Source organism: Denticeps clupeoides, chromosome 11 (assembly GCF_900700375.1).
Source record: "Denticeps clupeoides chromosome 11, fDenClu1.1, whole genome shotgun sequence".
NCBI classification, from domain to species: domain Eukaryota; kingdom Metazoa; phylum Chordata; class Actinopteri; order Clupeiformes; family Denticipitidae; genus Denticeps; species Denticeps clupeoides.
This window is the reverse complement of record NC_041717.1, coordinates 1,569,655-1,593,362: the sequence shown is the minus strand read 5'-3', so window position 1 is coordinate 1,593,362 and position 23,708 is coordinate 1,569,655. Positions and strand designations below refer to the sequence as shown.

The following is a 23,708-nucleotide window of genomic DNA, read 5'->3' as shown; positions in this document are numbered from 1 at the left end:
GGATTTGTAAGGCAAAGTTCAAGTTTTCCAGTGTCACTTGTTGGCTCTGAACGCATGCAGTTTTACATTTTCATTATGAAAAAGTTGCGTTCAATTCTTAGTGCATAACTCTCAACTGGAAATGTGGACGACCCGGAGAGGTGCAAGTGGTCCCCTGATGCCTCAAAAAAACATTTTAAGCCACAAAAGGTGACAAAGGTTCTTTAGCAATTTCAAATAATAATAATAGTAAAAAAAAAAAAAAAAAAAAAACAGAAAACTAAACAAAGCTACAAGTTTGACATGAACAGTGCAGCCTCACACTAAACACAAAGGTGACTGCTGCTCTGCTGAAATGACGATGACGGACATCTATCGGGTCACCCACTCTCGCTCTCTCTCTGGCGGAGCACCGGGGCCAGTCGTAGAACGGCGTGCGGTAGAAATGATTACGGCAGGCGTGGACCCAGGTCGGGCTCCCGCTGCTCCACGTGTCGGAGGAAGGCTCAGAGTCTCGGTTCCTCTCAGAGGAACCGCACAGAGTGTTGGGAAGGGAGCGTTTCGTTTTTGCAGTTTGGCAAATTCAGGAGGCCACGCTGGAATAAAGGGAGTCTTGAGAGAGAGCGGGCAGGATGGCTATTGTATTAGGACCCCCCCCCCCCATTAATAAAGTAGTGGGATTTTGAGGACAGCCTCAAAATAAACAGCACTATGGGGGAAGGGGGGGGAACGGAACCCAAAAGAAATAAAGCCCAACACCCCCCATGCCCAATGGCCTCAAATCAACACTTCTGCGCCTCCACCGGTGACATGGCGATGTAGGAGCCGTTCCTCATTGGCTGGCTGGAGCGGTTTTCTGCCGAATCATCTGCCTTGTCGCTAACTTGAGTGTAGGCCGTTTCATCTTTTGTCGTCTGTGAACAAGACAAAAAATAGTTTTTGCAACAGTAAACGTTTCACGACCATTCATGCAAAGTGGCCTCGAGTGCTAGAGTGACAGTTGCCATTATTTGCTTTGACAGCAATCATATAAATAATAAAATATGTAAAAACAAACAGTGAGACACATTCTGTTAATCCATACTTGAAATATCTACATTTTCTTTTCTTTAAATGTAAAAATGATACAGGTTACATTAGCAAGAAAATAAAAGAAACCATAAAAAGGGGGAACGAAGACTTACAGCAAAAGAATGAAAAGCTTCAGTAAAATCAATACGGTTTACTTCATTCTGAATAGGAACAGAAAGGGAAAACAAATGTTTAAAAAAATGAGGAAAAATCCACGTCTTGCATTACAAGCCTGAAACATGACTGCAGTGTGTTAATCGGGATTATTTGACATGCGTTCAGCTGAATGGACATCGATCATGCCCAAACCCGGCCCTCAGACTCCAGTCCTGGAGGTTGCTGGACCCCCCCCCCCCCCCCCCCCAGGAGTCTGAGGGCCCTGATTTAAATAACATTGCAAAGGTTCAAATAAAAATGGGACAACATGCGTGTTAACATGAAGTTCAACTGAGCCGAGAGAGAAACATATAAAATATGGACATGAGGCAAAATGTGCACCACTGGTCATGATACCAGTAGAGGGAAACGGAAAAGTCGAACTGGCGTTAAATCTGCTGGGCTTTGCATATTTCTGCTAGTCAGACTACTGGTTGTTTGGCCCAGAAAGCAGAAATCGATACTGGCAGCATCAGCAGTATAAATTTAGTCAATGTTTTCATACCATCAATTCAGTCAAAGTCATGATTTAAAAAAAAACAAAAAAAAAAAAAACACCCACCACAAGAATGTTAAGCACTCAAACCTCAGCCCCCCTCCCATGTCCCCAACTAATTAAAATGTGTCCCCACAACAAGCGCACAGAACTCGAAACACCCACCTTTCTCTGAGATGAGCGACACAGGAGGAAGAGGAGGACGAAGAGCAGGATGACCCCCATTGCCAGGATGATAATGGGGAAGTTGGACACGACGGTCACAATGACCAGGAGTGTCCTCATCTGCGACGCCGATCCGTCGTCTATGGTGGCAGTCTTAAGAAAGACGACCACGTGTGTGATTATCCAAGAAGGTTTATATCCAGAGAGGAGGGGAGGAAGAAAGAGAGTTCCGTACCTCGTTAACGTACATGATGGGGAAGATGGTTTCATTCAGGAACTTGGTTTTGCTGCAGGGACAAAGACAAGGATTAGAAGAGGTGGAAAATGTACAGCACAAGACTGTCAATAAAGGCCTACGGTGTTACGAGGGGTCATGTGAGAGACGGACGCCTCCCTGCCTTCGTGTACAAAGACAACTTCTTATATAACTGGATTTCTTTCTTTCCTAAATCGCTACAAAAACCACCGGACAGAAGACAGCATCATTGCGCAACTGTGCACGTACATAAAGCGTCTATTATTCTACACTATATCCTACACTAGTCTACGAACCAGAAGACCACAAAGTCCCAGGTTCAAACCCCGCTCACTACCATTGTGTCCCTGAGCAGGACACTTGAACGGGACAATGTCTCCAGGGGGGACTGATTGAAAGGAGCCCAGCGTGGGGAGGTCTGGTAAATGCAGTAAGACTCACGGGAAGCCAGCGACTCTCTTCAGGATGATGTTCAGCTGGGCTCTCTTGCAGGCGCGGATGGGAAGGCCCGTGGTCTGTAAAAAAGAAAGAAATAAAAGTGAAGTTTAATATTCTGCAGTAGAGGCTGAAACTGTACGCCGGGACCCCCGATTACAACCACAACAGAAAACACGTACCGGGTTCAGGTCCAGGTACGTCTCGTGTTCTTCCTTGTTGGGACTCATCCCCTCAATGGCATTGATGTACTTTTCGTCCGCCTGGTAAAAATGTGGGAAGGACACGACTATAGGAGCACCTGCAGAGCACAAAAAAAAGGGTCCTGCATTTACCGTTTTACGGTTCAGTTCCCGTAGTTGGCGAGACTTCAGCGGGGCGTTTCCGCTTCGCAGTGCGGCGGTTTCACATCCCGTTTGTCCTCTCGTCCGTGACCCTTTTCTCTTTAAGGAGCGACTTGACGCAACTTCCTGCGGCACGTGCTGCCCGGCCGCCACGGCGCTCACATGTCGCGTCGGTGAGATTGTCAGCGCCCGGCTTTAAAGAGGAAACCGCAGAACTGCTGCGATAAGCGCGGCTCTTCTCTGCAGTCACTACAGGTCATCCAACTGGGGCCAACGATCGGGTTTAATGATTAAAAGCGTTCTGGCACGCTGGAATTCGCTAGCCGGAGAACCGACGTACCTTCTCGGCAGACGCTGACTTTCAGCACGCCTTTGCCCAGGCAGTCGCCGGCAGGGACGCAGAAGCCAGCGTTGGCCGGGTTCGCGTCTGGGCTCTCCAAGACGTCGGATGGGGGAGCAAAGCGGAGAGCCGGGATGCCCTTCACCTCCTCGTCGTTCACGTAGGCCAAGTGGATGGACCTGGACGTGAGGAGGTCGGTAAAACCGAGTGGCCAAAAGGAAACTCCACACCATCCACAACGTTCAAATACCTGCACAGGTCGGCAGCGAAGATGTAGAGCAGCTCGTCTCTGGACAGGAACGTGTGGAAGACGCTGCCATCGGTCCCATTGATCATGTTGCTCTGGTTGGATGACCACCATGACATGTGTCTAATTTGGACACAGGAAGCAAGATGAATTAAAAACCAACTGGAAACTAAACCGCAAAAATCACGCACAGACGTCCGTCTCAGGACACGCGGAGCACAGGGGTCTTTCCTTGGACTTTACACCCCATGCTTGGCTTGGCGAGCTCCTCACACAGTTAGGCAACAAGTAAACACAGCATGTCAAAGGGCGAAGCCGAACGTGGAAATGAGTCGAATCCGTACCGCAGGCCGTTCCAAGTGTCAATTTTCCCGTAGTCCATGTAGTCCTGTTCTCCGGTGTGGAAGACAAACTCCCCCTCATGCGTGCCATTTTTCTGTGGAAATTAGACAGGTTTTTAATACAACTCACCCACCATGAGATATATGCTGGACTACCATGAGAGATGGATAATAATGATTTTGCTTTTAAATGCAAAAAAAAATAGAATAAATGTATATTATACGTGAGCCTAATGTGCAATAACCTTATACACTATACACTAAATAAATCCATACACTGAAAAATTGGTTATATTGCTGCTACTTGTCTGCCGGGTTTGTCTAGTTTGTCTTGACCGGCAGTGTATTATGACTCTTGCCTTAACGCTGCCTTATCATGAGCTTCTCATGGCTGAGGGGGGAATGAACTGGGATGCGTAGTTCATTAGAGTTCGTGACCCATCCAGCTCATTTCAGTTCATTTCTGGCTGTTTTAATAGAGGACGCCGCTGCTCACCTTGTACATGAGGCCGAAGTACTCGTCAACCTCCGGCTTCAGGGTGTGCAGCTTGGTCATGAGTGGATCTTTGAAGCCCCAAAGGATCTCTTCCACGGTCCTGGTCATGAACAGATCAAGACCCTGGGATGTCATCCACATGGACACCACTGTCCGCAGAAAGAAGTTGTAGGAGTTCAGCTCGCTCATCACCGCCTGAGACACGCATAACACGAGGAATAGGATTCATTTGAAGTGACCAAGAGTCATTTTGATGAAAAAAAAACAAAAAAACATTTGCATTATTGTTTAAATAGCTTTCTTCTTTAGAATGCTTACATCCATTTTTAAAATGCAGTAATATTACAATATTTTAAATAAATCAGTCTGGGTTTTTTTGAAAAAAATTAATGACCTCATAATGTGGAAACTCTGCATTAAGTTAACATTTTAATCAGTAATTAAAAATTTAATTAGACTTCTGGGACCAAATAAACTCCATAGGATGGCCTGCCTTGTCGGTGAGGACATGACAAAAAAAAATGATCACCAGTAGTGTCTTGTACTGGTCCGTACTGGGAGTCTCTCAGACAGACAAACAAAGCCATGGATCCGAAACACACACACTTACCACCACAGGGATGTTAACTGTTGTTAAAAGGTCCACTTCAGGATTGCCCACTGACATGTTCCTCACAAACACAAAGCTTTTAGGATTCAAGGCAAAGATTTTTGTTCCGTTTTCCAAGAAGGTGACATTCTCCCGAGGTCGGTATTCCCTGGAAATACAGCAAAGGAAGGAATCATGATTATCATGATGTGATAAAACGGCACTCCTGGGCCATATGACATGTCGGAGTGGAAATGCCCCGAGGATCGGGCAGGTGAGGCCGAAGCGTGAGCGCACCTGTACGTGTAGGGACCGATCTGCGTGACCGATGGCTTGCCACCAGCAAGAATCACGTCTGGGTTGGTGACATTGAAGAAGTAATACTGCATGTAGACCGGGGGAGGCGGGTTAATCCAGGAATCCAGAACGCGGCTGTCGGGGGTCAGAGTCAGTTCCTAAAAGGCAGCAGCAGGGGTTAGAGGTCAGAGGTGATCTCCAGCAGAGAAAAGTAATGATAAGCATGGCACAGATCAGCATTTTGGTGATTCTGAAAGGAGGGCTGGATGTTCCTTTACAACGAACAGAAAAAAAAAAAAAAGGCACTGCATCGTGTTTTTTTTTATATTGTCTCCAACAACGACTGCATTAGCGATCCAGGCCAGACCATCTGGTCGAAAAGACGGGGGAGGCAACGTGAGCCCTGACCAACCAGATATTTACAGCAGGAACAAGAGACACTCGGGTCTCTACATTTGGGATCAAATCGGGCTTACAGTTCATCCTAAGGTCGGTAATAAACAGGTACTGATATTTTTTCACATAAGAATAAAAGTGAACATTTGGAAAAAAGTGGGGGAAAAAAAAACAAAAAAACAACAATACCATATTAAGTGTGCCAAAGTGAAGTAGGGAAACATAACTATAGAAATCTGGTCTTTTATTATTGCGCCAGGAGTTTCACGCAGAGACGCATCACATGACCCATCAGCACAGTCCGCCCAACACACACATCCGATCAGCGACCACGAGATCTGGACTCCCAGCAGAAGACAAGTAGAGTCCCGTCTCGGACCTTTGGATGGACGGTCCCCATCTCAGTCCATCCATCCATCCGTGACGCTCCTCAGGAAATTAATAGTGTGTGCGGTGGAATCAAAAACCAAATGTGAAATGGAGAAAAATGTGTAAATGCTGTTTGTAATGGCCTCTTGACAACTTCGCTTTATTTGTAAGGATTTTTCAAATTAAGGTCGTTCAATGCCATTTATTAAACTTTCACTTCGGCTGCCTGCTCCTGCTTATTTCGTGTGGTTTGTTTCACCAGGTCGAAATAACTACACATGACGAGATGTTTCGTTTTAAGGACCCTCGATCTGGCCTTCATTTGACGAATCTTCTTTATCAGACCTTGGAAAGAGAAGGTCTTCTGGCGGCGCATCACAGCCCTGATCTCTGAGTCAAGGAGGGACAGATCAAGGCAGAACCCTTCAACAAAAAAAAAAAAAACACGCGTTCCGCTTGCTGTGGCACTTTCAAAATAATAATAATAATTCAACCGAGAGTTTAAAGCGGTCTTGCGGGACACGATCCGAACGGAAGAATATTTCACATTAAAAAGTGTCCCGCGGGGCTGGAGGTTCGCTGCACGGCAGCTTCATCTCTCGCTCCGAGACACAACTTCGAGCTCCAGACCAGCCGGTTCCTGAACGCGGCTCCCGAGGGCACAGAAAACGCCGCCGAGGAGGAGGAGGAGGCGCGTCTCGCTGGTTCCCCCAGTAAAGCGCTCGGTGGGGGCGGGGAGAATCCCAACTATTTCACGGGGAAGCGGCTCCTGCTGGCGGCTGCCGAGAGACCCTTCCCCCCCTGCCCGGACCCACCGCCGGAGACGAGCCTTACCTTCTTAAGCCGGTTGTGGATCATGGTCTGGAAGACCTGGGCCACATGCAGCGCGATCCCCAAAATCAGCAGGTGCGCGCACACGATCCCGGTCGCGTAGATTTTACACGATTTCCTCGTCATGTCGGCGTCGTCGAACACGCGGCTCCGCCCTGCTGTGCTGTGCTCTTCTTCTTCTTCTTCAACTTCAACTCGCGCCGAGGTGGCGATGGTGATGATGGTGGAGGGGATGATGGTGGTGGTGGTGGTAGCGATGAAGAGCTCGTGTGATCGGTCACCGGCGGCGGCGGAGTCCGGGTGAAGACTGGCGGCTGACAGCGCGGGCTGCTCCCTCCCTGTTATCCGATTCAAATGAAGGCGTCATCCGGCGAGCGGGGCTGCGGGGAGGAGGAGGAGCTGAGCTCACACTTTTTAAGGAGCGCCGACGTCAGAAAAAACACACACACATACATATATACACACACACACACACACACACACAAAGTTTATTGGGGCTTCATATCAGCACATCCTGATGTTATCAGGGGAAATAATAGTCAATTGGCACTTGGCCCATATCAATATTTGCTTCTGCGGATATCGGCTCGTGAGCCGGTTTAGGGCTTTTTTTTTTCAAGAAGCCGGAAGTGCTTCATGTTGCGGCTGAGGAAGGGGACTCGTGTCACCCCAACACCGCGCCGCTATGTCACCTCGCCGGGGTCCCCGCGACTCCTTAACGGCGTCGGCGGACGCGAGCAACGCGCCGCGGCCGCGACCAACCGCGTTCGCCCGGGCCGCTTTGTTCCGAGAGCGCCGCGCCGCCATTGGACGAGGGCACCACGGACCACCGTCTCGAGACCACCCCCGGCGCGACGCGATTGGCCGAGCGCGGCCGGGTGCGATGCCGAATTTGATCGACTGATTTCGGGGCGGGGCCCGTTTAAAGGGGGACTGGAGCACGTGGCCGGTCGCCCGTTTCTGCCCGCTATCTGAGGCGTGGCCGTCAAACGTCGAGAAAAGCTTTCCGCACAAACGCTCACACAGCGACGGGCGCGGAGAAGAAGGGGGGAAAGTACGGAATTTCACTAATTGCACCGGACCGGAGAACCTTCCCGTCCTTGGAGAGCCCAGAAACTGATGCGTCGGAAGAAATGTGACTTTTGACTGACGCATGCGCTCTGCGGCTCCGGATTCCTGCTGAAGTTTAAAACCCCTGCCTGTTCGGAGAGGCTGTGCAAACAAAACGCAGCTGCACCAAAACCTGTTCCTGACCCAAGCAAACTATGTGAATTTGGGACATGCAGCGTGCATTGTGGTGACACATTGCCAAACTCAACAACGGCCTCTTGGGACCAGAAGATGCTGGGGACGTAGGTGGCAGGCATCTGTTCAAACAAAAGAAGTCGAAACAAACAGAATTAATTAATCTTCACCAGGTTGTGAGGAAACAGGGCAAATGTACCTGCTTCTGTCTGTTTAAATCATATAGGTGTGCAGGGTCACAAACAATGGCAAGCTGCTCATTTAAAGAATTTAAAAGAATCCTGGGTATGCTTTGAGGACTAATCTGCTCTTGAAATGTAGTATTTATTATAATCATGTTATCACACGCACCATACAGGACTTCTACTTCTTCTGTACTTCTCAAACAGTTGGTTTGAGATGAATGAACTGACACCACACCCCACTAATTGTTCAGAATCCAAGGCTATTCAAGGCCTGTGCATCTATGCAGGTTAGTTTTGGTGTTTAAAGTTTGAAGTTTATATGTACAAACTACAGTGTACAGAGCACAATGAAATTCGTACTTGAAAACCCCTCCCACGCAGACAGAACATAAAGGCATGATACACAGAAGACATAGAAGACCAAGTGGTGCAGCAGCAATAAATAATAGTCACAGGCTAAGTTGCATAAAGTGAATGTCAGTGCATAATGTGAAGTACGTTGCATGTAGTAAAGTGTAGTAGACAATGCAGTATACGTTGATTTGTGTTCCAGTATTGCGCATTGTGTGAAGAATAGATTTATTGCTCATAGAGAGAGAACCACAGTTACTGCGTGTTGAATAGCCTGATGGCTACTGGGGTAGAAACTGTCCCCGAATCGTGTTTTTTTTTTTTTTTGTGCGTGTGTGGATTGTCCTGAGCCTCTTGCCTGATGGCAGGAAAGTAAAAATGTGACAGTGGGGTCCTTCAGGATTCTCTTCGTTTTGTCCATTATTGCTGGGAGTGGCGTGCCTGTGATCCCCTGAGCTGTTTTCACCACCCTTCTGCAGAGCTCGTCATCATACGTCCACGTTCATGTTAGAACGTACACAAGCATCTTTCTGTAGAGGAACTTCCAGGTACAACTGACAAACTGCGTAAGTTCAAAGGTTCTGACAATGGTGCTCCCCCGCCTCCCCCTGTTCTGGTGGCCGAGACTAGGGTGTGAATAATGCAACTATTCATGTCACAAAACAAGGAGACTTCTGTGCATGTGGTAAATCATTTTGAATAAGTTCTGCTGACCCGAATGCGTATCTTCACTTCCCACAGTTCATTCATTGTTTTCTCACCACAATTCTTGCCCAGCAGTTATGACTTGTGGCACAACACTGTGCGTTATACATTCCTTAAGCAGCTCAGTCATGAGCTTTAAGGCACAACAGCTATTTTCCGAGAGAAAATTGACCGTATGTCTGTTATAAAACCAAATGGTACTACAAACCACCTATTTTTTTTTACGGCAAACCTGTTTCATGTTGGCCCATCTGGACGAACTAACAAAAAGTGAAAAATTTGTGTTCCTGTGTTACTATGATGGAACGTGTTAACGTAGACTGACTGCCCTGATCCCTGTGAATCCTGTTGCAGCCGCCACCGATAACCTTGGCCAATAATTCAATTTTTCAAACAGCAGTGAACAGACCATTGGACCTGTCTGGTAATGGGATAAACACTGAACCTTACCCAGCGCCGCATGGTCTGACGTTTACCTGCCACTGTCCAGCAATAATCATAATCTTTTTAAAAAAAGAAAGTTTCAGGCATCAGATTTGCAACTGCGTAATGGTTAAATGGTGCCTCGGTCTGAGGAAATCATTCACGTGCAGCTCATGTTCACTTCTGGTCGTCTTCTGAAAAGGTTGCTTCTACTGTTCCATGAAAGTGCGTCCCTCCATTCATTCCATACTGGGGGAAAAAAAAAAAGAAAAACGTCAGAAATCTAATCCGCCCTTCTAAAACAAAGTGTCACCCACACCTCCTTGCCCAATACTGCCGCCATGATTCAGGACTATCTGAACAATATCAATCTCTCTCTCTCGCTAATGTGCTGGCCTGGTGTGACATGCTTCTGGGATGTAGGACACTGGTTCTCACAGACTTCCAGCCTGCTGTCCAGGCGAAGTCTATGGGATTTGGAGGCTGGGAGGACTGCCAGCCCTTTTCAGGAAATGTGATTAATAAAGCAACAGATCATTATAAACAAAAGAAGGGACTGGATTTCCAACAAAGAGATTCCTTGAACCTGGGATTTCATGTCGCTATGGAGAAGCATTCGGACTGTGGAAGAAAAACTCTGCTTAGTTTCATTTAATTGGGACTCACTGAAATTAGTGCATAACCCATTGCTCTCTTTATACCCATAGTCCTTTTATACTCTGACTCTTTATACCTAGAGTCCTTCTATGGAAAATATGGCTGCAAAAATCTAATTCCATTCATTGAACCAAAGCCAGATATTATTCATAAACAAAAACCAAAGTCCCTTGTTCTCTGTGTCCTGAATGCAAGGTTTTCCCTCTATTGTCTTTTCAGTGTCAGGACATGTGAGAAATGATCTCCAGAGAACATTAATGCCATCTTGTTGTCCTGACTAAACTGTTCCTGAGTACCTAGAAATGATCAGCAGCATAATATAGTTCTAAAAAGGTTGTAGAATTTGTACAATAAATGTGTTGGTTTTAAATGTTCAACCCCATCAAATGAAAGATCTTGCTCCAGTTTACAGGCTCATGGTGTGCCGTTACTGAGTTGGGTGTGTCCTGTACTGTGTACAAATTGTGTGACAAACACACACACACAACTGACAGTCCCCAAGAGTCTCCTGGCCATGTTCTTTAAACTACTTTCTGCAGAACGGTTTACAGTTTTAGGTCATATATAAATACCAGAAACAGCGAACCACCGAGGGTAGCAGGAATTAGAGTCTATTTGCATTATATTTCACTGCCATTACGAGAAGCTGGTATGTTCACTCATATCCAGAACATCCAGTTTCCATATGAAACTTGTCAACATTAAGGGATAGAGGATAATCATATCATTAATGCAGCTTCTGTAGATTCTGTGAAAATGTGAGGTAATCATTTCTTTAATATTGATAATATTAATTTAATATTATCATAATTTTAATCAGCTGACTTTAATCAGCTGACTCTACTGTGACAAATGATGTTTCATACAGATACACCCAGTAGAGTGTGTTGTAGTTTACTCATAGCCAGTTCTGGGGCGATAAGCAACACACAGAGAGAGTCATGCATTCGACACGCTCTGGGGACGCTAAGGTCACTGCTGACCTTAATGTTTGAATAGTCAACAGTAAAATGTGTTGAGGAAGGTAGATACAACCCATACTGTACATACATAACCAATACAGATTTAAACAGTATACAGGCATAGTCATAATTACAGTGGTGGCCATTTATTCGTACCCTTTCCTGCCTCTGGTTTCATATAAGAGCACAGGAGGATTTAAACAGGTCAGGGCAGTTTGGTTTAGGTCAACACAGGAACATGGTCACATGACCTCTCAATGTAAAGCCTTTTTTTTCCAACAAATAATTAAAAAAAAGTTAAAAACACATTTACACTGTATAAAAGCCCATATTGTCTTTTAGGTTTACTTAACATCTGTCAATACATGACCTGGATCTTAAGTGCAGAACAAATATTAGCGAACGTCTTTGTCTTATTTATTCACGTGGAGATGTGCCTTGTTGTGTCAGTGGACTTTTTCTTTATGTGGTTGTGTAGAATGTTCCATTCTTCATAAATATACAGTACAGGCCAAAGGTCGGGGCCTATACACTAGGATTCTAAAATATGGAAAGCATTAGAAATATCTGAAAGAAATGAAACTGCCTGGTTTTTGCAACTTACTGGATGTGAAAATTAAAAAAGTCATATGATTGGTTGACATACATGAGTTTTTTTAAACATAATTTCAGATTATTACATTTTAACAGTTGAAAGTAAAAGTAATCTGATGATTGGACCGGGGTAAACACTACCAACATGTGTTACATCTGTCATGAAAACAAGGAAATCCCCCATAACTTGGCTGGGGTTTCCCTTGATAATAGTATGGACATAAACTTTCTCCACTCCAGAGATCTCATAATCAGGTAAATGAAATATTTAAAATGCCAAAATACCTTCTGTTTACATGAATAATTGGGGAATAAAGCGGTGGCCTAGTGGTTAAGGAAACCAAAGTGCCTCTGAGGTGCGACCGAGCAAAGCACCGTCGGCACACACTGCTCCCCAGACACCTGTCATGGCTGCCCACTGCTCACCAAGGGTGATGGTTGAAAGCAGAGGACACATTTCACTGTGTCACTGTGTGCTGTGCTGCATTGTTTCACAATCACATTTACATTTACAGCATTTATCACTTCACTTTCACTTTAAAATCAAAATATATAGATATAAAAATCTGAGGGAAAATCCATGGATTAATTTATATTAATCTGAATGAAATAAAACCCAAGAGGCCAAGTGAATTTAGAGTTTTCACAAACCTGAAGGTGTTGAGATAGAAAACCCTGCCTGCACACAAACACAGATTTTTTTCATGTTGCCGTGGTTTCTGGATGGGCTGACCCCATGGCACACTCTAGTGGTGACATTGTCATTTGGGCAGAAAAGAAAAGTACCGGGGACTGTTTTGAAACCATGGCAACCTGGCGTGAGTCGGCAAACACCAGGGTGTCGGGTTTGCTTTCTCAGTGAATCAGTGAACTTCGGTAAAACATGAGCGCACTTGTGAGGACCAGCACTGCAGTTTTCCCGTGGTGAGTAACGAATCTTTAATGATAATGATTTAAGTATGTTAATTGGATCACAGAACTCGCTGAACTGAATGCGATTGTATTTTAATTCAGGTATAAGGAGAGACTCCTGGCAAAACCCAACAAAGATCCCAACAACAGGGAACAATTAGTTGTTGGAAGGAACTGGCGTTTTATAAAACCAGGTCTCGATGACTTCAGGGGCGGCAGCCCAACTGATGCAGGCAAGGGGATGGTCACAGTAGTCCAATTCGGGGACATGAGTTCCGGGAAGCCACCGGCGAAGCGTTTCAGCAAGAGGATAACCTGCTTCTCCAAGCAGAACCCACTGCGGCAGGAGCGGCGGGAGCACGTAGATGCGGTGGAGCAGCAGCTGGCACAGCATCCCCTTGCTCTGTACCCTCATCTAGAGAGCGGAATGCCTCCAGAGGTGAGCTGCTCTACCTGCCCTCTGCGCTCAGTGAACTGAGGGCAATTTCACACATTATTTCAGAGCATCGATATAAAATGAATCCGTTTACACATTTTTTCTATAAAAACAGATGAAAGTATTAGGGGGTGAAAATATAGTGAAACAACTCAAACACAAACTTGGCTCTTTGTTTAATGATTAACCAAATTACCGTAGGTAACATTTGTAAAATTAATCTAATTTACAGGATCACATTTATGCCAAAAAATTGCTAAGCACCCCAAATACTCTCTAGCCAAAACATCTAATGGTTATTTCTATTTTTATTCATTTCAACCCATATTCAACCCTCTGCGGACTGTCAATATTTGGTTCTACTCTCTTTTTTTCCAGGTGTTTGATCAAGTATTATCTGTCATAGAGCCTGATATGTTCGTCAAGAGGGAATCAGCAGTAAATTCCCCTGAAAAGACCCTTCCTGAGGGGGAAAGGCCCAGAGCAGATGAGACGGAAGACTCAGCTGTCGGATTCCCAATGCAAGTATTCCAAAAACCTGTCTTCAGTCTTACAGCAGGTGTTACAGGGTCAATGGGTTTATACTCCTGGCCCACTGTCAAACCTGATCCAGCTCTGGAAGGCCTTGATAAAGACTTGATCAAGTCTGCATGGGCCATGAAAACCTGGAAGGGGTAAAGACAGTGAGCAGGATTTAGAGGAGCATAACTCTTCACACAGATTATTCAGATAATTCAGAGGTCATTTGATATTTTGAATTTCCCAAAACAGCACTTTATTTCAATGTCATTTAAGGTCAAGCCCTTTGCTTGACGTTGAGTTTGTTTGTGATGGAATCCTGTGGTGGTCCCATCTTTCTGAGACAAGCCTCAGCTCTTATCAAATCATTCATTCTACATCTAACCAAATAACAACAGACAGACCATCAGTCTGTAGCCCTGCAGCTCTTTACATTTGGCCACCGTGTAAAAATGATATCTGTGAAGCACTTGATTTGATATGAAGTGCTTCATGGTGTGAAGCTACTTCAGTGCCCAGTGATTAATCGATTGAATAAAAAGTTTCCAAATGGCTACATGAATTTTTGCCTCCATTATGAGTGCCAGGGTGATCCTGCACTGTGAAGTATTGCACTTTATGTAATATTGTGGCAATGAAATGATGTGGGATTATTTTCATACTCCACAGCAACCCATCCCAGATTTACTAAGGAATTTACTTCAGTGAATTCCTAAAAACAAACCAGCACAATTATTTCATGTGATTTAAAGTATATTTAAATGTGATTAATTAATGTGATTTAAATATATTTCTCTCTATAATTGAATCTGAATGTCAATTTTAATTCAATATCCAATATGTGACTAGACAAGTTAAACCATACAAAAGTAAAACATTTTATCCTACATTTACATTTATGCCATGATCCATACGCCCTTAATCAGAGAGACTTACAATCAGTAGTGACAGGGACAGCTTCTTGCTCTATCACGCAATGGCAGTAAGTGGGATTTGAACCTGGATCTTCTGGTTCATAGGCGAGTGTGTTTCCCACTGTGCTACTAACATCACCAATATACATCATAAGTATACATTATAGCCACACTTTAGCCAAACAATTTTGCTATGTTCACATGTTCATCAATGACATTTTGTCTGTATATTTTTTGAAGAGCTGAGAAGTCCTGTTCCATGAATCCTTTTAAGTGGCAGCAACCAACTGAAAGAAATGACAAAGAGCAGAAGACCATCATGAAACAGCTACATCACCCATCTCAAGACAAGGAAATCCACCAGTTCACCAAGCTCTTTTGTGACTGGGTTCTTTCTCTGGTAAACTGACATTGATATCCACTTTATTAATGATGCTGTGCAACGAAAACTGATACAACATGTAGGTGTAGAATATTATATACATATAATATAACTCTTGGTCTTCTTGTGGCTCATTCTCCAGGGTGGTGAGAGCAATGGTTTGACAGAATCTACTCTCCTGGAAATGTTTACCAGCAGCTATGAGAAGAATAACTCTCAGTCGATCAAACCCAAGAACACACAGATGTTGCTGCACAGCTCAGTGGATGGTGAAATCCAAACCTGCACCATCCTTCTAAATGCCTCAGCCAAACACAGGCCTTCAGAAGTCTCATGGGTACGACTGCAATATTTACTGAATTAATTTCATTTTGTATCTGATCCGTATAACCTTTCAAATAATTTGGTACAAATAATATGATTCTATAACATGTCTAGGATGTTGACTTTGACATTAACAATTACAATTCCCGTTTTTCATGCTTTGTCCACCCAGAGAATTTCCCACCCCCTCCCCTAAAACCTTATCTCCACCGACCATCATGGCCTCAAACCGTTTGAAGCATTGCAGTTGCTCTGTGATTGGATATAAAAATTTACAAAAATGTATTGTTTATTTCCGTAAGCAATGCCCACTCGCTTCTATAGTGAAGTGAAGGTGAAGTGCTTGTCATTGTGAAACACTGCAGACAGTGAAATGTGTCCTCTGCATTCAACCATCACCCTTGGTGAGCAGTGGCAGCAATCACAGGTGCCCGGGGAGCAGTGTGTGGGGGTGGTATTTTTATCAGTGACACCTCAGATACATTATATGGGAAACAATAAGATTGATATAAAAGCCAAAAAAATCATAATAGGGAACCTTTAATACCATTTCTGGACAAATTCTGATTTTTTTTGTATGTCACCAGTGTGAGACCAGCAAAAAGAAGTTTGATCTAACAACCTGTAAGCAAAGATCATGTGATGATCAAGACGTGCCTGATGTTTCAGAAGATGTGGTGGCCAGTGTCCTGGTAAGTGGAACAGGTCATATTGTTATTTTTTTGCTATTAGCCAATGAGCTAGTCAGGGCTAGCTTTCATTATTTGAGATAGGTTCAATTCTGTTCTATTCAAATCTGTGCATTTGGTCAATGCTGACTGGACTTGCCAGGACTAACACTGAAGTAAAGCATGACCACACTCCTACAATATTGTTTCAACCTTGTTTCTTATCCTTGCTTAATCATATCTGTTTGATAGGATGACAGGTTAAAACAAAGTCATGGGATTCAAGCACTGAAGTCATACATTTGCACAAATGGACTCAGGGTTCCCAAGGTGAGACCAGCTGTTTACTTCTAAACTTGAGCAACATCTTGAACAAATCTGGGATGGGTTACTGTGAATTTAGCACTGACATAGTCATATATCACTCATTTTTTGCATTGTACTGACCTGCATCTAAAGAGATAGACGGGTCAGACATTCAAAGGTTGCTGGTTCAAATCCCAATCCGCCACGGTGGCACTGAGCTGCACTGAGGTGCCACTGAGCAAAGCACCGTCTCCACACACACCATGCCCACTGCTCACTAAGGGTGATGGGTTAAAAGCAGAGGACACATTTCTTGTGTGCATCGAATGCTGTGCTGTATATCACCTTCACTTTCACTTCACGTTTGATTGATGTGTTTTTAATTTAGAAATAATAAACATTTATCATATTATTTTCCACAGTTTCTCACGTCTCTGTTATCTGAAGAGGAACTTGAGAACATGGCAGCTTCAGCACAGAACTGCTAAACTATGTGTGCTGTAGAGGTCCCTGTTAATTCAATTTTGTAACATTTTAAACACAGAAAAGTCAGGTCATTTCATAAAAAATCTTGTTAAGAGTTTCTGATGATGTGTCTGTTTATTTTGTTCCTTCCTCAGGACCACTGGTACAAACTATAATTCTGTGAACTGTTTTAATAAAAAATAGTGAATAATAAGGATGATATAGTTTCATGGTTTTCTCTGGTTGCTGATTAACAAATTCATGTATAAAATGTGTAACTGGGCTGGACTGCACAATTTAGTGATTCAGTCAAGAGAAGCATGCAGTGATTGTGTGGGTGTTGTCTGGGCTTCTTTTGGAAGGGGTCTGTAGGAATTCAGTGATAATAAACAGGGTATGTGTAGTCTGTCTGTCTGTCTGTCTGTCTATCTGTCTATCTTCTCATGTCTGTTTACTGCTTCTATCTATCTACTGTCTCTCACATTGTTCTGTAATATTGTGTACAGAATCATGTGCAGAGGCTGCTTTGTCCCATCCAGCTCCTGTTGTCCCAGTTAAAATAATGACGTGCCATAACAGCTCCACTGGATGTCCCTGGCTTCAAAAGGCTTCAGGATGGGTCAAGCCCCACAATGTGACACCATAGAAAATTAATCCATCTATGGCAGCAGATTTGGTAGAACCACCACATGGACTTCAGAGAAGAGCATAACAAAACACACAGTCATCACACAGCCATCTCCTGACTGGGGTGGGAGAAGATATGGTCAGACTTCCTTTGGTTATATATTATCAATGCACTGATATGCACATTTAATTTGAACCCATGTATGAAGCAATATTTTTATGATAGAGAAAACAAAAACTGAAGTCAGTCTTTAACGAACAGTGGTGATATTATAACACTTTTGTGGTACATTTTTTCAACTTGTTATTATACATATTTTGGGATAGAATTATTGTTATCATTGCAATGCACTAAATATTACAGAATTAACAGTTTTTCATTGTTATTGCTGACAACATTTTGATATTTTATTGTATTGGGATGTTTTTCTGCAATTGTACCACCAAGCATCTGACATTCTTTGTGTATCTGTCATGCCACAAGGTTGGAGAATTGAAGAGGTGCAAACACTCGACGATCGAAAGGAAAACATATTTATTTAAACAAAAATGAGAACAGCACAAGGGCCTAAAGCACAAAGGAATAAACTCAAAACCCAGGTAGTATATGACTTCCCTAAAGGAGCAGCAAGTGGGTGCATACACACATATAAAGGGTCCCAATCACTCAAACAGAACATTCAGGTAAACAGCCTTCTAGCCCACCACCGATTCCACTAGCAGCACGACACAACAAAATTCTTTCTATAGGTAGAGTTCTACAACAGCATGGTGCATAGACACACTGTGAGATTGTCCAGACCAGTCTCACAAATCCCGGTCCTCGGTGATAATACTATGCAGCGGTTGCTCCAACACTGTAAACTAAGGAACACAGGAAAACTGAGGCAACAGCGATTCACAACACAGAATCAAACTTATAACTACCAACTGCTACACAGGGCTGATTTTGTCTAACAATGCCATAGCAGAGTATGTGTTCTACTTCGTTCTTCACACATCTGCCCAGAGACCGCCGTGCCCTTTAACCTCTGACCTCATGTGCTGCTGCTTCTACTTCAACACACTCCCTGAACTGTGCAGCCTGGGAGAGTTTCTCCTACACACCACAGGCATTAAGGGTGGGTTCATGTTTACACATTAAACTTCCTTCACATGATCTTTGAAAAACAGAAACTATCCTGTTTAGCCACAAAGAACAACGGTTTGTGTGCAACACAGTGTGAGACTTTTGTCAGGAAATACCCAAGGACAACTAGTCATAACAAGAAGCTATATATATATATATATATATATATATATGGTGGATATATGATGACAGGGAAGGTGGTGAAGGGGAAAATATTGCTCATGGCTGCTCAGGAAAAAAATGGAGCATTGAGCCTTTCATATTATAAACACCTCTCAGCCCACTTTTCGTCATATCCTGTACTCACTTTTAGCACTCAGGGTAGCCAGTGGGTTCATCTGAGAAATGGAGTTGTCAGGATTTCCAGGTAAACTTATTCTGAGACTGAACATGGAACTTTTTTGCTGCCAAAGACAACACATTCATCCGAACTCTCCAACCTTTCGTGTCCTTTATAGCAAGTATATCCTCCAAATATTTCCTTTAGCCTTCCAGGGCATTGTTTCTACATGAAAGGGTTTAGGAAAGGTTCTCCCTTGCTCCCATCAATCATTTAACAGCAAGAAAATGTTCCCTTTAGAGAACATTCCCACATTGTTTTTGTGTAAGATGCATGGAATCCCACAAAGCTATGAGGAATTTGTAACAATGTAACATTTTTCTGTTTTTAATGTGAGATGATAAAACCTAAAGAGCATATTGTAGGACCATCAGAATCCAGACCAGAATATTATTTCCAACCCGTAGTACTGAGTAGTGAGTCAAATCATCAACTCCCAACTCAACTGGTGGTTTGAAAGCCAATCCTGGTCAGGATGTTTACTTCCAGATCCTGGATGAGAAAAGCTAGAAGGTGACCAGTTGATCCTCAGAAACAATAAGTAGAAGGGCACACATCAGGGCTGTGGTGGGGCAGCTCCTCATTGTGCTGGCTTCCTTGTATTCTCCTGGCCGGCGTGGCGTGATCTGCATCCCTTGTCACGCCACTCAGCCTGAACAATGAGTGCAGTGTTAATGCATCCTTCAGGAGGTCCTCTGTGTGTGGCTGTGTGGGACGAGGGCGTACCATGACTGTCTGCTCCTCCCAGCATCCTCACAGGGCTCTGGCCCCTCAAGCAGCCAGACATAAGCTGGATGACTACATCATAACTAGTCTTTCTATCTCACCAAGTACTGAAGTAAAGGATCTAAGTGTACTCATAGATGCAGGTCTCTCATTCAATTGGCGTGTAGATAATATGATTAGGATAGCATTCTTTCACCTTAGAAATATATTAAAAATAAGAAATATCATCTCAATGCACAATGCACAAAAGTTGGTCCATGCCTTTATCACATCAAGGTTAGATTACTGCAATGCATTATTGTCTGGATGCTCTAGTAGGTGCATGAGTAAACTCCAGCTAGTACAGAATGCTGCAGCCGGAGTTCTAACTAGAACTAGGAAATTTGACCACATCACCCCAGTCTTACAATCTTTGCACTGGTTACCCATCAAATTTAGGACTGACTACAAAATCCTACTTTTGACCTATAAAGCTCTAAATGGTCCCCGTAATACCTGAGTGAACTTTTAGTTCTTTACGACCCGCCACGCCCCCTTCGATCAATGGGTGCAGGGTCACTACTGGTACCCAAAGTACAAAAGGTCACTGGGAGCAGATCCTTCTCATATAGAACTCTGCAGTTGTGGAATGGCTTGCCGGTCAGTGTTCGGGACTCAGTCTCAGTGTTTAAATCAAAACTGAAAATACATCTGTTTACTCTGGCCTTCTGTTAAAGTCCCAGACACAGTGTCAATTATTAAGACAACTTTATCACACAGTCCCCCTGTTAAGCACAGACAGTGTTAAATTCACCTTAGTTAGGCTGTCCTAGTTAGGGTACCAGGCCACTGTAGCACAAATATTCCACTATAACCACATATTTCAGTATCGGTCGTACAATGTTCGCTGCTTCTGTTTGTTCTCTCTGAGAGACACAAAATCAAGCACACAGACTACTGGCAGACTCCAATGAAGAGACCAGCAGATAAATCCTGGTTCCTGGCAACTGCTAAACGAGGACTTAGCATGGAACTAAATAGAGGGTCCCCACAGTCACCACCACCTTAACAACTAAATCTTCAGGGATCTTCAAATGGACCAGTAGCATCATAACAGACACATAATGTACACCATGACACTGGACTACATTTTGGACTTCTCCACCTCTACAACTGTATGCCTTTTTCTCTTATTGGACAAACCATCACCAACCCTGCACTAACACTACTTGCAGGCTCACTCTCCCCTACAAGGGGGTCCCTCTCTTCCCAATGTTTCTTCCTTACTTTTTTCTCTCTCCTAGAGCTTTTTGTGTGGAGTTTTTCCTTGTGTGCATAAGGGTCAAGTGTGGGGGTGTCAACTGTAGGGCCTGTCAAAGCCCATTGAGACATACTGTATGTGACTTTGGGCTATATAAGAAATAAATGTCGTTGTTGTTGTGTTGTTATCACCTCATCCTGCAGAGGTCCCAACTGTGGTTCCTACTATTCCAACAACACCTCCACTCACCCTGTCCATCAGCAGAGTGAAATGCTGTATAGACAAAGCCTTTCTTAACTTTTCATTCAAGCAGATTGGAGATGTTATATGAACAAAAAAACACCATCCTTCTCAAACCCACAGGCACCTATCATCCAACTGAAAATCCAAATGCATGGAATACAAAAAATGCACAGGAATATTTCATTCTGGAATGCACCTCACAGGGCCCACAGGGAGTTATGATCATTCTGAACCCAGCGTTGAGCTGCTTGTTTTCAGCCAGTTGCCTCATCTCCAGCACACCTGAGCCAGCTTCCTCCAGCTCCTCCACCCTCTCCTCCTACTCACACATGACACTGATGGTTACGCCACACTGAAGGAATGTGAGTGGGAAGGGGGGAAGATGAAAGAATTAGGCATTGCTTTTGGAAGAAGATGTCATTTTTTTGACAAATGGTCAGTGATTGAGACTTTCTGGAGATTTTTGGAGATTAAAGTGCAATTGAAGCCTTACATGTGACTGTTTTTGTTAAATTGTTGCATTTAGTGCCAGTTGCTCATTATTATTCATGATGTTTGTAAAATCATATTGTGACTTTGCAAGTAATATCAAATCAAAGGGAGACAGACAGAGAGAAAGATGGGGGTGGGGGTGGTTATGTAATACTGACCTCCTTTCTGCAAAACTACAGTATGAAGAAGTAAAACTGAGCAATTTTGGTCACTGCTGTACTGGCAAATTACTTAAGTACTGACCTTATTACTTAAGTAGTATAATAACACAACACTTCATAGATACAGAAGAGCCTGAAATGAAATGAAAAAAAGTTTATTAATCGTACTATTCAGCTGCTATTGAGGTTGACAGCGGGAGGTCAGAAAGGCGCAGTGTGCCAGTGTGATTTTGGAGGTCTTGGAGGGGCACCAAGTTACATACTTTGCTGTCCAAGACTGAGTGATCCTCTCAGCTGTCCTAATAACACACTTGTGTCATTTGGTGACCCTCCAGGATCTCCAAAAACACACTGCTGACCTATTTCCCCACGACAGCCATGCTTTTGATCTAGGAACAAAACATCGCATAAGCTAACCAATAACAGCAACACCCACCCCGTCACCCCCCCAGATACACTAGAGACACACACCCAGCCAGGTTGTGTAATGTGGGATTTTGACCAGCAGTCAAAAGGTTAAACTCGGTGGAGATTATGTTTTAGGGGAGGGGTGGGAAATTCTCTGGGTAGAAAAAAAATGGGAGGTAACCTTTCCCCTTATGACAACATAAGGGGACAAATTCCAGATCAGACTGCCTGAGCTGCCACTCTCTGAACAGTGAAGCAGAATGAACAAATCTCTCTTTACACCTATCACCATTTCTAGCCACTGCAGGACCACAGACAGTCTAGGGGAACTCATATTAATGTTAAATAATCTCATAAAGTCATTTTCATAATTGGGGACCTTTAAGGCAGGAATTTCAATAAAAGTCTACATCCATATTATATGTTAATGTAAGTGTTTCATTTTTTATTTTTGTAATATTCATTTATTTTGCATTAACTTTCATACACATTTAAACACTCAAAATAGAATATATGAATATACATTCATTATTACAGGATATGTAAATTAACAGATACACTGAAACAGTTTGGCCTCACTGTTGCTCAGTTTTTACATTTACATTTACTGTATTTATCAGATGGCCTTATCCAGAGCAACTTACAATCAGTAGTTACAGGGACAGTCCCCCCTGAAGCAACTTAGGGTTAAGTGTCTTGCTCAGGGACACAATGGTAGTAAGTGGGATTTGAACCTGGTTCATAGACGAGTGTGTTATCCACTAGGCTACTACCACCCTGAGTTTTTGAGCCAACATGGCCACCTCCTGGCTAAAACTTGTAGTGAGCTGCTTTAATAAAGACAATTGATGACAAAAAGACTGCTTCTACTTCAACATATATCAAATATTTTACAAATATAAAATTCAAAATCTATCCCAATCCTGGACAGGTCTCTCTGGAGGTTCTCCTCTACTGCACCATCAACCACTGGGAAATTTCTATCTGATCACTACCAGGTCCAATCATTCCTCATTGAGTTGATGTGGCGTGGATGATCCTGCCCACTGGCTCAACTTGCCCCAACTTGATGTTTATCCGATAATATCATAAAATGATGAGACATGTTTAACTTACAAACATAGGGGATCTTTTTTATATTATCGGATAATTATCATCTTAATGTACATTATATACCATACATACAGTAAAAGCCAAAAGTTTGGACACACCTTCTCATTTAATGTGTTTTCTTTATTTTCATGACCATTTACATGAAGGCATCAAAACTATGAATGAACACATGTGGAGTTATGTACTTAAAAAAAAGGTGAAATAACTGAAAACATGTTTTCTATTCTAGTTTCATCTAAATAGCCGCCCTTTGCTCTGATTACTTCTTTGCACACTCTTGACATTCTCTCTATGACCTTCAAGAAGTCGTCACCTGAATTTTTTTCCCAACAGTCTTGAAGGAGTTCCCAGAGGTGTTTAGCACTTGTTGGCC

At 43.5% G+C, this 23,708-nt stretch overlaps 2 protein-coding genes across 3 annotated transcripts; one reads left to right on the top strand and one right to left on the bottom strand.

Annotated features, from left to right (window-relative positions):
- Positions 1-275: 275 nt before the first annotated feature.
- On the bottom strand, positions 276-7,181 carry scarb2a (scavenger receptor class B, member 2a). The gene is made up of 13 exons (XM_028996133.1): positions 6,812-7,181; positions 5,213-5,370; positions 4,937-5,084; positions 4,327-4,521; positions 3,834-3,925; positions 3,493-3,612; positions 3,243-3,421; positions 2,741-2,859; positions 2,565-2,638; positions 2,103-2,154; positions 1,868-2,020; positions 1,164-1,211; positions 276-893 (listed from the first exon to the last, which is right to left on the bottom strand). Exons 1-13 carry the CDS (start codon positions 6,932-6,934, stop codon positions 762-764), a joined length of 1,593 nt encoding a protein of 530 aa, XP_028851966.1. The 5' UTR covers positions 6,935-7,181; the 3' UTR covers positions 276-761.
- Positions 7,182-12,390: 5,209 nt separating this feature from the next.
- fam47e (family with sequence similarity 47 member E) lies at positions 12,391-17,241 on the top strand. 2 transcript variants are annotated; one of them, XM_028996740.1, is made up of 8 exons: positions 12,391-12,854; positions 12,945-13,281; positions 13,657-13,799; positions 14,952-15,111; positions 15,236-15,430; positions 16,005-16,109; positions 16,346-16,415; positions 16,814-17,241. In XM_028996740.1, exons 1-8 carry the CDS (start codon positions 12,814-12,816, stop codon positions 16,834-16,836), a joined length of 1,074 nt encoding a protein of 357 aa, XP_028852573.1. In that variant the 5' UTR covers positions 12,391-12,813; the 3' UTR covers positions 16,837-17,241. The 2 variants fall into 2 exon arrangements, with proteins under 2 accessions (XP_028852573.1, XP_028852572.1); XM_028996739.1 differs by having other exon boundaries at positions 16,338-16,415.
- Positions 17,242-23,708: the final 6,467 nt, after the last annotated feature.